At 39.0% G+C, this 15,130-nt stretch overlaps 1 protein-coding gene across 1 annotated transcript in view; it reads left to right on the plus strand.

The window, feature by feature from the left end:
* Positions 1-15,130, plus strand: part of LOC128354970 (cadherin-22) — an 84,524-nt gene that overhangs the window by 14,038 nt on the left and 55,356 nt on the right. The window contains exon 2 of the mRNA XM_053315094.1: positions 1,388-1,682. Coding sequence (XP_053171069.1) covers positions 1,388-1,682 — 295 coding nt within the window. The remainder of the gene's footprint in view (positions 1-1,387; positions 1,683-15,130) is intronic.

Raw genomic sequence — 15,130 nt, forward strand, 5'->3', positions numbered from 1 at the left:
ATGAGTATGCACACTTTTATTGGATAACTCTCACAGTGTGGACCAATGAAACTACTTTTATTATAACTGAAATATTGATACCACCAAAGTATCTGGCAGTATATTTTCTCTGACTGTTCATGTATTTGTCTTCAGGATGATTCAGAATGGAGAGAAAAGGCAAAAACAGATAGATAAAAAGAGAGGGTGAAATGGATGAGGAAAGCAATACCAAGGCACAGGCTTGCATTATTCCACGGTTTTACGACAAATACTTAATGAAAAACCCCGCGAGGGTGATAGAAGCCTGTATTTAATTAAGCCTTTATAAAATATTAACCAGGGAGGCCAGGGCGATTTCCCCTCTCCCCTGGTCTGCCCAGTAGATTGAACCACAGTTACACTGAATAGGCACCTCTGAATTATAATTTCAGAGAGAAGGTGAGAGAGAGAGAGAGTTAGAGAGAGAGAAAGAGAAAGAGAAAGAAAGAGAGAGAGAGAGCAGGTCTAGTGCACACTAAAGAGCCAAAGGGGAGGTTGGGATGGGGGACTGGTGCTGCTCCTATTGCTGCCTCTGGAATGTCTTCTAATCACATTAGGGGGGAACTATAGTGCTGATTTATAAGGGCTCTTTTAAGTTCACTTTTCAGCCACGGCACCTCTATGTCTCTACCTTTTAACAATCTTTGAAATGACTTTGATCTCCTAATTTGGGCGTCACACCCTGTGAAGGGCACAATGTGTAGAAAAGGTGTAAATCATCACTAGAACTGTGGTGTCTTTTTTTTATCACGACAACGATGATGACTGGCCTATAGGGAGCTCGGGGGAGAAGCTTCAAATACTATTGGAGAGTATGAGAGTAAGGCAATGGGTAGAAGAAATACTAATGTCTTTTGGTCATGGCTGATGACCAAATGTCATTATCTGAGAACTATCAATTACAGAATTCACAGCTGTTGAAACTAAATAGAAGATTTTATGGTAAATGTGTGACAAATAATCTCAACTCAAAGGTCAGTGTTATAGTTTTTCTGAACTTTCAATCTAATATATCAGTCTTCATCAGTAAATGGAGCTGGTTCAGGTGTAATCATGTCACCTGAGAGTGAAATGTCAGTCCTATCATATGATAGAAAGGAGTCATGTAAGTGGGAAAGATATGTAAACCCTGTTTTGGCTCAAGGATGGTCTTCAGTGTCATGTGATGGACCCCCATGATCATCATGGTTGAGATGTACATTCATAAATAAAAAAAAGGTTGAAAGCATGCATCTTTTCATCAGTGCTTCTTAACCTACCTTCAAATGTACAAAACAGTTTTAATTAGAATACTTTAACACTTAACACTTACAAACCTTTGTCTGAAAAAGTAAACTAAGTGTATCTATTTTGTATCAATTTACAGATTCATACAGACTCAGACGAAGGTGAGGGCAACATCAAGTACACTATCTCTGGAGAAGGAGCAGGCACCATCTTCATCATCGATGAGCTTACAGGAGACATCCATGCCACAGAGAGACTGGACCGTGAAGAGAAGGCTTTTTACACATTGGGGGCCCAGGCCCGGGACCGACTCTCCAATGTCCCTCTGGAACCAGAGTCAGAGTTTGTCATCAAGGTCCAGGACATCAACGACAGTGAGCCCAAATTCTTGGAGGGTCCCTATATCGGCAGTGTGGCGGAATTGTCTCCCATAGGTAAGACACAAAACATGTAGTGCAGTCAGATAGGGACCATCTAGTAAGCTGTTTCAGGGCTTTGGGCTCAGAATGGCTCAGAGGTGCACATGTTGTATAGCATTACCAGCTATATCACAGCTATTTTCAGGAGGCAAAAGTAGGGTCTGTAACATAATGTTTTGTTCTCGACTCAGGGGAAGCTGGAAAGTGCCACGCAGAGCAATATGCAAAAATTGTCTCCCATTGTGAAGATGGAAATAGGAAAAAGCAGACAGGAGATGTTAGATGAAAATAGATGTGGAGTCAGTGAATTCACAGTGGATGAGAAGGAGGGAGGGATGCAGAATAGTGATATGGACATTACAGGTGAATCCCCATATTGGTTGTGTCTGAGCTATGACCTGTAGGTAGGATTGAAACCTGAAATGTAGGAGACAGTGCATAAAGAAAGGTGAGGTAGACGAATTGCATTACTCCCAGATGAGATTTGTGGCTGTGTTCCGACACACTGTTATGAGGCAAATGATGAAGCAGGGAATCAGGGGGAAAGAGGAGCCGAGGAGAGGTGCTTCACAAGAGTAGATAATGGTGAGGGTATAGCATATGTTGATGAAAGGCTTTTGACACTGAAACCACAATGCTTTTAATCTTGAAAAACATGTATTTATTGTGAGCACCAGTATTAGCGGTGCCCCATGGCTGCTTAAAATTCTCAGGGAAATGGAGAAGACAGGTGAATGAGGGTGTCGGGGGCTTCATTAGCATGGTATTAGTGTCAAAGACACAGCTGATGTTTAATAAACAAAATTCTGTTTGGCTGTCAAGCGATATCACAGCGCCATGTGTGCTCATAATGTGTGCGATAGGTGTGTGTGTGTGTGCGTGTGCGTGTGCGCGTGCGTGTGTGTGTGTGTGTGTGTGTGTGTGTGTGCATATGCAGCAGAGGTGGGGGTTTGCTTCTTGTTTGAGTGACTCCAGTGGTGCAAAATGGAATGGCTCTTCCCTGTTCAAGCCTGATTGGAATTAATTCCTGCTTCCTCAGCATGATCCAAACTATGGGCATTTCTGCCTACAGTGCTGTCTAAAACTGAATGGGGTCTGTGCGAGTGAGTGTGTGAGGGAGGAACAGAGAGAGAGTGTGAGGGACAGAGCACTAGAAAAGTTGCAAAAATGGGGGAGATAAAGAGAAAATAAATAATGCAGTATTTTAGAAAAAGACGCAAAGCCCGGGGAAGAAAGACACCTATTATTTCCCTAAAGAAAGAGAGAGATGTAGTCGTAGAGACCAGGCTTAGTTAATGTTAGTTAATGTAATCTTAATGATCACAACCCTTCCACTTTGGCTGCCCCCCTTTGTTCGACCTTGTCGCACCTCAGTCAAATTACGAACTAAATGAGTGTGCAGTTCATGTTTTAAACATCGTTGTGAAGCAGTAGCCCTAATGAGGTAACAGCTACTGCTTAGTCAAGCATTCTCATGCCCTATCCCTGAATCCTTTCTTTCTGCTGTTCTCCTGTTGAACATCAGCTAAGGCAAGCAGTTTTCTTGTTTACTTTTCCTGTTTTTGGCATTTCAGTGATAAGTTCAGTTCACACATTTTAAAATGAACTAGTTCAGTTCATAGTTCATAATTCAACATTTTGAACAAAGTTCACAGTTCCAAAAATGAACTAGTTCATAGTTCTTTTTTTTTTTTAATATGTTGCTGCAAGCTATTATTTTTCAAAATTATTGCACAGCCCATATTGAACCACAGACAGCAATTATTGTATCAGTTTTAACACTGAAACTATGCGTCAGAAAGATTTTTCCCACCTGGATCATCTCTGACCTTTTCATAAAATAGTTTTAAGTAACCTAACAAGTCCCCAAAGCAGCAAGAATCAATCCTACTAACAAGTATCATTTGTGTAACCAAAGCCTAACATATCTTATTCATATGTGGCATTGAAGCATAAGGGGCTTTTTATAGATCTGCATCCCTGTTGTATATTTTTGTTTGCTTTAGTTTGGCCTGTTTCTGATTGTGTTGTGTTGTGCTATGTCATATGTTTCGTTTTTTTGTTCTATTTTGTTCTGTTTCTCATTGTGCTGTTTGTGGGTTTTTTTGTGTTTTTTTTTACTATAATTCATTTTGCTTATGTATTTATTCATTTATATTTTTCTTGTGTGAAGCACTTAGTAACTGTGGGTTTTAAAAAGTGCTATATAAAGTACCTCTAATGTTGTCCAAAACCTACTAAAAACACATCAATGAGCCACTCTGTTTCACTGGATATATGTCCTTTTATCCCTCCATTATGATTAACATGGGAACTGTTGCACTATTTTGATTCAGTTCCATATAGTCCATCTTGCTGGCATAAATATCACTCATTTGCCAAGGTTTATTAATCTGCAGCTAAAAATAGTCCCAACAAATACACTATGCACTTCTGTTTGAATATTGTTTGCCAAAAACTACAATGCCCAGCTGATACTGACACTTAATTATCAATATTTGAAATAATATATAATATATATTAATGTATAATATATTAATTTGTCCTTGAATTTGTTGACAAAAAAACACCCGTCTTATACTTTAAAACTAAGTTTAAATCCATTCATTTCAAATATATAATTGTCTATGTATTTGTTTGCTTTTATTATTCCAATATCTCCTTGAATTGTAACAAAACCATCCACATTTCTTATTTATTTGATTTATTTTTTTTTTTTTTTTGTGAGTCACTGTGAGTAGTAATTATGTTGGTTCGTTTTCTCATTGCATTTTCAGACAATAGTGTCCATTAGCACCATTAAAATCGAGGACATTTACAAGCATGCAAACATCTTTAAATAGTTCACGTGGTTTAATGTGATTTTGTTAGTTCTGCCACGTGGACACACTACTAATACCTCTTACTCAAAATCGTTTTGGAATGAGAATATAACAGAATCTGGACACAGCCCCTGTGATCTGAAGCCCGCTTGCAGTTTATGCTGTGATAGAGGCAGATTGCAAGCATTAGCCACACCGGTGATATGCTCACTGTGATGTTTTACAGCCCACCATGCAGCAAACTGCCTTGGAAAAACGTGAGGCCATAATAGTAAGAAAGTAATCAGTAGTCAGCTGCCTGAGGCATATTCATTTTTACTTATCACTCCTGTCATGCCCCCCAGTACACGTTGTTGTCATAGCTTTACAGCCTATACCCCCTCCCCCCACACCATCACCACCACCACCACCACACACACACACACACACACACACACACACACACACACACACACACACACACATACACACACACACAGCTCAGCATCTGCTACCAAAAATAACACTTTTGTATAATCTGTTTGTTTTTCAGGGTTGGTTAACTCAACAAAAATAAATAAATAAATAAATAAAGGAGAAGAGAGGGCAAATGAAAAGAGGCATAGATGATGATGAAGTTTGAGGGTTTGCGCTCTGTGTTGTCCTGTGGAAAATGTGCAGCTAATGAAATTGAAGTCTTAAATCAAATTCTTTGTGCTTGGCTGAATGAACGTTGCTGAGTGCCGTGTATGTCATGATGTGGGAAGAACAGAGAAAACATGGATGAAGTCACTCTGTAAAATGCTGGCTGTGTCCTCTCACACGTGATGATCAAGTCTGTGAAAGATGGATTTAATGCAGAGTCTAGGTCAGTGCTCTAAGAAAAAAATAAGTGCCCATACTCCCCTTACTCACATGTTGGCATGTGTATCAGCCAGCATCAGCAAATAATTAAGTATTACATTATGAATGTTTATGGGGAATTGAAGATACTAGGAGAAATTGCTGACGTTCACGACATACTGTACATTTATTTAATAAAGGGGACAACCATTTCAATTATTAGGGTACAAAATCATTTACTATATACACTAGCTTTAGTATGTGCTGACAGAGAAAAGCTGGCAGGCAGGAACAGGTGAGCATTACAAAGTGCCCCCTGGCTAATGCAGTTTATTTAGGGGCATTATGAATTGCCCAGAGAAGCCAATATGGAGAGGGCAGAAAGGGTGCCAGCTAGTAGTGAAGGGAGAAAACACAGAATTCTGAAACGCTTATTTTAACCAACATAGTTTACATTATCAAAGGTAGTTTTAGAAGAACCGAGGCAAACATTAACAGCTCTGCACAGTGTGACATGGCAGCCAAATATTCCCACACACATAGCTGACCAACACAGCAGCACCATTAATTAAGTGTATGGATAGAGGTACACCGGCATCAACATGAAACTGGAGCATAGGCCACATTCAGTAAAACACACACACACAAACAGACACACACACACACACACACACACACACACACACACACATACATACACACATACACTGGAAGCAACAAACAGTATTTTGAAAAAGGTACCAGATTTGTTCGACTAATTAATGTATTCCATGTATCAGTACTGTATTTTTATAGTTTTGAATGTCTTTCATAGTAGTGGACAGTGATTGGAATATACCAAATAGCAGGACTGTGGTTCACTATTAAGCACGGTTGCACCCACACAGGCTTGGCACCGGGATAAAGTGACTGAGGGGGCTGTTACAAATTATGAGGGGCTTTTTTCTTAAATAATAAAATTAATTGATTTAACCATGCAATAGCCTCTAAAGGGGCAAAATAACAACATAAAGCTATTGTTTCGAAGTCAAAGAATAAATAATCAGAGCATTCACAAAAAAATAGCAGAGCACAACATTTATTTATTTATTTTGAATTTATGAACGATTCTGTGTCAAAATTAGCATGAGTAAGGGGGGTTGAAACAGCTGTTTGTGGCTTACATCAGACAAAAGCTTCCTATCTGTCTCTGGATTTCTACAATGGAGGGAGAACTGAATTAGGGCTGAAAGTTCTAGTTACAACCACGAAAAGCAAGTAGGCTTAGAAAGTGACAAGATTTGTCTATCAATCTCTACTTTATTTCAGTCTACTGACTATAGTCAGTATACACCAAAACAAATACCCTAAAATAAAGCTGGCAAATATTTCTATAGATACATAAAGCTTAAGAAGGGGCAGTCCCATCAAGCGCCCTCTTGGTGCCAAGTTCGCCCACACAGCAAGAAGGCCCTGTGTTCAAACTTGACCATGGACAACTAAGGACTTCTGCAAGTATTTCCTGAAGTTTGCATATTATCCCAGTGGCCTCTGTGATTGACTGGCCACCTGTTCATGGTTATCCCCTGCCTCACTCCCAGAAAATGGATGGATCTGGCTGTTGTCTGGTCAGAGAAGCACATTTGTCTCTGTGAGAAGATGCATAAATTTTACCCACATAGTGGTGCGTTGGCGCAATAAGTCCTCCATCTGCCTTTTGTTTACCTTCCCCTGTTGGTGGTGCTAAGCACTTATGCTGTGGAACAGTGAATTTACTGTTTCCACATCTTTAATCCTGTATCTTGTATGACAAATGCAGGAGGATCAGGAGTCTTCAACAGTAATCCTTGTAAACTGACCTTAAATAACAGTAACTGCCCACCACCACTAGCCTGTGACTGGAGTGTAGAGTGGCTGATATTAAAACACTGAAACCACAGAATTCTCTAAGCATACTGTACAACATTGATCTATTTTTGTGTTTATTAATATGGTTGGTGCAAAGAGAAAGCAAAATGGCACAGTCAAGGTTCACACATTAAACTAGTTCACATTTTTGTAATGCTGGATCTATTCTGCATTAATGAACATAAAAATACTTTTTCACCTGCAAAAACAACTGTGGCTGATTTTGTACTGATGAAATCAAAAGCTTTTGAAATTCTCTGGATGTCTAAGAGGGTTTGATGATTGGTTTCAAAATGAATACTTTCAATATATCTGACTTGTTTAAACTCAACAAGCTCCAGTACAGCTATATGTTCCTGAGCTGACTTAGTAGTATGTGTAGTAGTATGCATCTGTCCTATTTTTATATGGGTGCATATATTATTGGTGGAAAGAAAATAGAGTATATGACATAATTATGATGGAGCTTTAAGTACCTTGTATTAGTAGTTTATTTCATGTTTCAGTACATTTTCAGGCTAAAATGAAATAAAGTTGCATTGTATACTGAAATTAAAAAACAAAACAAAAACAACTGTTAATTATAGGCCCATTTGATTAATGGTTGTTCACTCGCAATCTAACAGGTCATCTTTCTCTTTATGGCTCATCACCACCTATAATTTTGGAATAAAAAATGGACCCAGCCTTGGTAGCTGAGTGGTTAAGGTGCATGAAACATAATGGCAGCATCCCTGGTTCGATTCTGGCAAGGGACCTATGCTACAGGTCATTCCCCTCTCTCTCTCCCAGTTTCCTGCAGGCCTCTATGCCATCCTCTGTTCAAGTCCAAAATAAAAAATAAAATAAAAAAAGGACTCATCATTAATGTAAATCAACCACAATGTTAAAAGCTAATGTTGCTTCAAGTCCATTTGTGAGTTGATGTTAGTGCAGGTCTGTCTATTTAGAATAACTCCAATTCATCTTCAGCCAATAGCCTGTGTCATCCTAACAGTCCCAATAACAGCCACTGAGACTACTTAAGGTGACATAATGTGTTAACATATAAAGAGGAAAATAACCACAAATGGTAGAAGCTTGAATGGTTTATTTGCATCATCATCACGCAACATAAAATATTACAGGTAGAAAAAAAAACAATTACACAAGATGTAATTGTTTGAGATATACAGTATATATTTTATTTTTTTAAGGAGACTTCAGCATATTGGTAAATAGTTGCACACGGTTTCTTGCTGAAAAGATAGATGAAAAGATCAATACCACTCTCAAGGTACACCTAATATGAAGCTGAAGCCGATCAGCTCAGCTTAGCATAAAGACTATAAGTAACCAGATTCAGCTAGTGCACTGACATCCCTAAAGCCAGGATGTCATTGCTGATTCAACAAATTATATGTATTTATTTATTTATTTATCTATCTATTTATTTATTTATATTTTTTTTCACATATATAAGCATAAAACACATGAATAAAATACTAAAAAGTATGTGTTATTTTGTTACTGTTTAAAACTTTTAGAACTGACTCTAGGTCTTTTAGCAATTCAGTGTTTTCATTTTGAATAAAATTTAGTTGAAATTAGTTTGTTGTTGTTAATTTTACATTCCAAATTAGCTTTCTGGTCCTAATTTGTATCTCACCTCTTAGTACCAATTTTCCCAGAGTAATGTTGGGCATGAATATTTGCTTGCAGCAAGGCTTACAGATGAGAAGTGATTGAGAGAGGTGACATTTATCTTTAAAATGGTGCTCTTAAGACTGCAAAACCCACTCTACTGAAAATAAAATATCTATGATGATAATGATATGTATTATGAGTGAGTTGCTACGTTAGAGACAGATGGATAGGAACATTTTAGGTTTCAGTGTGTGTATTTTTTAAAGAAATGTAATGGACATACCTACTGAGAAAAATACTATTTTCTTTAGTAAGAGTGGCTGTAGAATTTAACAAAGCTCTAAAAATATTTATTTCCTATCTTTTATTGCCTCAGGCAGTGTGAATCTCATATAATCAACTGATGTAATCACATCGGCGTGATCCCACTAGGCACATCTACGTTGCATTTTGGTTCCTACGCAGCTGCTGGAGCTCATCGTGGCAACTCTAGTCAATGTTTGTGATCCCACCACATTCTCACCAGAAGCAGCTCTCTGCTCCGCTCTGCTAAACATACACAGTCTATCTTTGGGGGAAGTCATGTCAAAGCCATGTCAAGCTGCACCGAGAAGATCAACCTATGGGCAGGAAGTCAGGCACATTAACCCTAACCCTAACCCTTCTACTTACACAAAATAAGAAGAATAACCAAATGTCATAATTACTGTAGTAGCAGTGCAACTGAATTAAAAAATGGATGGCTTGACCACAGTCAAAACGCTCTGCTTCTCAGAAGGAGAAGGATGCACGGTGGAGAACAGAACAAAACCGTGTTGGAGCTGGAACATAATACAGACCCACTTGGTTGGTTCCCAGTGGAAGAGTTTGGGCATTGAATTTACCATTCTGTATCAACAACAGCTTTTTCATGGTGATAATATGTTAATACTATTTGGTTTACATGCAAGGACAGTTTTGCCTAATGTTTATGTTTTGGAAAGCCTCATCATTAATATTTGAATTGGATCCATCTCTTTTCCCCTTTGGTTTTCCAGCAGCCATAGTAAACGTTAAAATATTTATGTAGCTTTAAGCTAGACCTCAAAAGTTTTCAACCCGCAGGCTTAAGTAAAGTCAAACTGGCATGCTGTTGGTTTTCCACAATACTACTTAGTTGTATAGTTCAGAAGCTTCTACATAGTTAAGCATTGGAAAGATTGAGCTTTTAGACTTAATATCTACAACACATACTGCAGAGATATTATTGGCAGTGGCATAGTGGCAGCCCAGGCTAATGCTTATGCTCTACACGCCCAGCTTATATTGAAGTAATAAAGACAGACCTTTTCCAATTTGAAATCTGTATTACACTGTGTTACAACATGCATACTAAGACATCTGTATCTCTGGGGTTTTTTTCAGTTTTTATGCCAGCTGACAAAATAGTGCAATTTGCAATTTAGTCACTGAGGCATCGTTTCCTACCACTCAAAGGTTGGGTGACAGCAAGGGAGCGAGGTGGAAATGTGGCTAGGAGGCGTAGCTCTTGGTGGTGGAATCATAACTGTATGAAAAGTTTCCACAGAGCTAATCCTGTGATTGATGTGGTTCCATTAGAGAGGACCCCAGGACCCCTGAGTGGTAGAGATGTGGCACAACACGCTGCCTGTGCCGTAGCCTCTAACCTCAGGTAACACTGACTGACAAGTCAGTGTCCAGAGCAAAACAGGAAGCCAAATAGCAGTCTAATAACAGACATTAAGCTGACCACTATCCTCAGCTATTATCTACTAATGACACAAGCTGATATCGTGTAAAGTAACAAAACGCACAAAGGACAGAGTTCAAAGTAGCACAATAGTAGCCTTAAAGTGACAGTTATCCTATTTTCTTTCAAAGACATAATCTAATGTGTGACATTAGGCTGAATAAACTGATGACAGAGATACATTTTAACACAATACCCCACACCTTTATCTACTAAACATATGCCAACATCTGCTGCTTTCTTGCATTCCTCTATACTACAAGGCATGCTAACTCTGTAAACCACAACTAGCAATGTCTGGTCATGCTTTTTTTTAAATAATAATTTGAATTAAACTATGTTGCTGCTATTTGTTTTTGGACTAATTTTCTTTTTGATGGAAACTATTGATTTGAAGTATCAAGCAGACAGAGTATAAGGATATCAGCACAGCAGAGTTTTTTACATACAAAAAATTATCTATGCAGTGTCTGTATTGGCTTGTTATTGCACAAGACAGCACACATATGTAACCTGAGATTTGGAGACTAACGAGACTGAAAGCCGAGGGACTATGTTGTATGAGAGGCATTGTGGGATGTACTTTTTACATTTTCTTTGTGAAGGTCACTGTCTTATCCCTTTCTCATCACTGTGTAGTATAACACTGAACATACATGAAATAACTGGCATTTGAAGGCTGCTTCAACTTTAAGTTAATTTATATTGCCATATGTAATAAAAATATAATACTTGTGCTCTGCCTCTCTCGGCCTTCAACACAAAGGACACATAATCCCAAACCCCACAACATACAGACCTAAACATAAATTATCTACACAGTGCATTCATATGTATACATTATGAACACAATATACAGTACACAATAACAACAAAGCTGTTCAGTAACCTGACTGCCTGAGGAAATAAGTTGTTACTGAGATGGGTGGTGTGTGATTTGATGCTCCAGTAACATTTTTAGATGGAAGGAGTGAGAACAGAACATGAGCAGGGTGGCTGGTGTCCTTAATGATGTTTTGGGCTTTCCTTTTGCAGTGAGTGGTGTACATGTTGTGGTAGTTCTGTGCCAATGATTTTTGCTGCTGTCTTTACAGTCCTTTGTAGTACTCTGCAATCTGGAGCAGTCAGGTTGCCAAAACACACTGTGATACAGGCTGTCAGGACACTCTCAATGGTACAGCGATAAAAGTTAACAAGAGTTTTGATGCACATACCGAACCTCTTAAGACGCCACAGAAAGTCTAGTTTCCGCTGTGCTTTCTTGAGGATGCAATTGGTGTTGAGAGACCATGTGAGGGTACCTGAGATGTGTATGCCAAGAAATCTATAAAACTCAACAATTTCAACACATGATCCAATGATGGATATAGGAATGTGATTTTATCAGATTTTTTTTTCTGAAGCCAACAATTTCCTTTCTTATTGACATTTAAAAAGAGGTTATCATTGCACCATATGGTTAGATTTTCCACTTTCCTCCTATCAGCCCTCTCATCACTTTTGCTTATTAATTCAATCACTGTGGTGTGGTCTGCTAATTTTATGAAGCTGCTGTTATCATATTTGGCAGTACAGTCATGTGTAAACAGACAATAGGGGACTGAGAAAGCAACCCTCAGGCACGCGGGTACTGAAAGGTAATGTAGATGAGTATGTTTTACTTATTCTCACAGTCAGGGGGCTGCCTGCCTGTCAGGATATCAAATAGTCAATTACAGATAGAGTGGCCTAGACGAAGACATCTGCGTGTAAACGCCAGTTTTGATGGCACAATTATACTGACATAAGAGCTATTATCAACAGCATAAACAAGACATAGATATTTTTATTTTTGTAATCTGTTCAAGCACTATACAGACAAAGTGAGATGGCATCATCTACATATCTATTGGACTAGTGGGCAAAAAGTAATGGGTCAAGGGTACATTTTATATATGATATAACCAATCTTTCCAGGCGTTTCACAACAGCAGAGGTCAAAGCAACAAGCCGATAATCATTACTGCAAGAGGCTGATGTTTTCTTAGGTACAGGCACAATTGTGGCTTTCTTAGAACAGCTGAACCACACACAGGTTAAAAATGTCAGCAAAACCCAGACATAGTTGAGGGTTGCATGTCTTGAAGACACGGGAAGGGTTGCCATCTGGCCAGCAGCTTTAAAATCCTTAACCCATTTAAAAGTTTTACTCACGTCAGCCTCTGTCACCTGTAGATCAACTTTATTGGGTGGGCACTGCGCTGCTGTCACTTGGTCCAAGTTGTGAGCTTAACAGAGGGCATATAAGTTGTTTAGCTTGTTCAGCCAGAGGTTTTGGAAACAACATTGGGTTTGGATCTGTACTGTAATTGCCTGCAGTGCCCTGCAGATGCACCACGAGTCAAAGCCACTGCAGTAATTTTCCAGTTTGTCCTTTAATAGCAGGGATGTCAAACTCATTTTTGTTTAAGGGCCACATACAGCTCACTTTGATCTCAAGCAGGCTGAACCAGTAAGACCATTGCATAATAACATAATAATATATATCATATACTACAACCATACTATAACTTTACTATAATAAATCATTTACAAAACAGATGAACAGCCTGTGATGTCTTAAGAAAAAATAGTGACATTTCAACAATCTTAGCCATTACAAGTGCATCCAATATTATGTGTCAGAACCTGAGCAGTTGCCAGTTTCAGTTTGTTATTCAGGTGCTTTTATGTCAACCTGGAACACACACGCATGAATTTGGGATTACCCTGGTAAGAGATACTGATAAAATGTGTCCAAGCCCACTGAAGCAAATGTGTCTTTCAAATCTGAATATCACTGCAAGTCAGTTATCCTAAGTTGGATGTTCTTGACTGTGAATGGCAAGCGAAAATAAGTGATAATGATAATAATAATAATAATAATAATAATGGTGCATTATATAAAACAAATTAGAATAGCTTTTCTGTAATTTTCATGTTTTGCAAAGACCTACTTGGTGAGCCATATATTTGACACCCCCTGTTTTATAGTGTCTTACCGGTTTTATGGCTAATTTTTTTTTTAATCGTAAGTACTACCTGGAATTTTGTGTAGCATTCCTTGTCCCCCGGTATGCTCCCCCAACCATTTTCCAAAACATCTTTGAAGTAGTATTTGCGTTCTATAGTCCAGCACTTTACTGTCCTCACAATGGGCTGCACGCACTTTGCTTTCTGCTGGTGGTCCAGTGGTGATAGGTGGTAAAATTCCAATGTATGGTCGCAGGATATACCTGTAAGCTTCCTTGATTGTGGGGTAGCAGTGGTCGAGAGTCTTATTGCCTCTGGTTAGGCAGTTGACATGTTGGTAAAATTGTGATCGCACAGATTTCAGGTAACAGTGGTTAAAATATCCCACCACAATTGAAAAGTGTGAGTGCTGTATGGAGCTAATGGCTCCATACAGTTTCTCCAGGGCTGCTGTGGCAGTAGCTTGCAATGGTGTATAGACAGCAGTTAACAACACGCAGGGAAACTCCCTTGGGAGATAGAATGGTCTGCACCTTAGTGTTAATTCTTTCAACACTGGCAAACAGTGCTGGGGGATTATTTCCATGTTAGTGCACCATGAATTGTTAATAAGGAAGCATACACCACCTCCATTCACCTTGCCAGTGGTAGCCAATCCATGTGGTACACAGAAAAACCCTCTGGTTGTATAACCCTATCAGGTGTCTTAAGGCCCAGCCAAGTTTCTATACAGCAGAAATTACAATAGTCCTTCATGTCCCTTTGAGAGCTGATTTGGCATTGATGTTTATCCAGCTTGCTGTCAAGGGGCTGGACTTTGGCCAGCAATATGCTGGGAATTGGGTGCCAAATAGGACGTGGCTGTAGCGTCACAAGGATGCTACCTCATTTACCTTGCCCCCAGCAGCATTGTTTGTTGTAGGCAATCTCTTTAGGTAAGTCCAGCTTCCAGCTGTTGGGAACTTCCAATCTTATGTCCAGTAAAGTCTGGTGGTTATACGCTATTGTTCCAGACACCCTTAGTGGAAAATAAGTGACATACAACATAAAAACAACCAAAAAGGCATGAAGAGCTCATAGATAGTTGCCATAGTATGGCTAAACATAGCTAAAAAGGTATTTGTATGAGTAAAGTTGTAATACAACAAACCATTTGAAGTATGTCTTTGTGGATAAGCTGTTCAAAACAAAAAGTTTGTCTCTTTTACTTTGGTTTTTTCTCTACTTGTCTCTGGACTCATATCTCACTCACTTCAGCATACTCAGCATGAGAGATAAATTCCCCACTTCCTTTGTATGTAATGTGAGAACTCCACAAGGGGATTAAAGTAATAATCACCCCTACTGTTGCTGTGGTCCAGAGAGGTTGCCAAGGAGGCTGCAAATTGCTGCAGTCACCATTAGGACAGCTCAGCCCTGTCATGCTAACAGTAGATGAGACATTTGGAGCAGTAGGATCACAGGAGAGAGCAATGCGACAAGGCAGGAGCAACTCAAAATCAATATTCTCTGCCAACCACCTTTATGTATACGACCAGTAACATCCACCATTATGCATTCAACCA

This window comes from Scomber japonicus, chromosome 3 (genome assembly GCF_027409825.1).
Source record: "Scomber japonicus isolate fScoJap1 chromosome 3, fScoJap1.pri, whole genome shotgun sequence".
In the NCBI taxonomy this organism is placed as follows: Eukaryota; Metazoa; Chordata; class Actinopteri; order Scombriformes; family Scombridae; genus Scomber; species Scomber japonicus.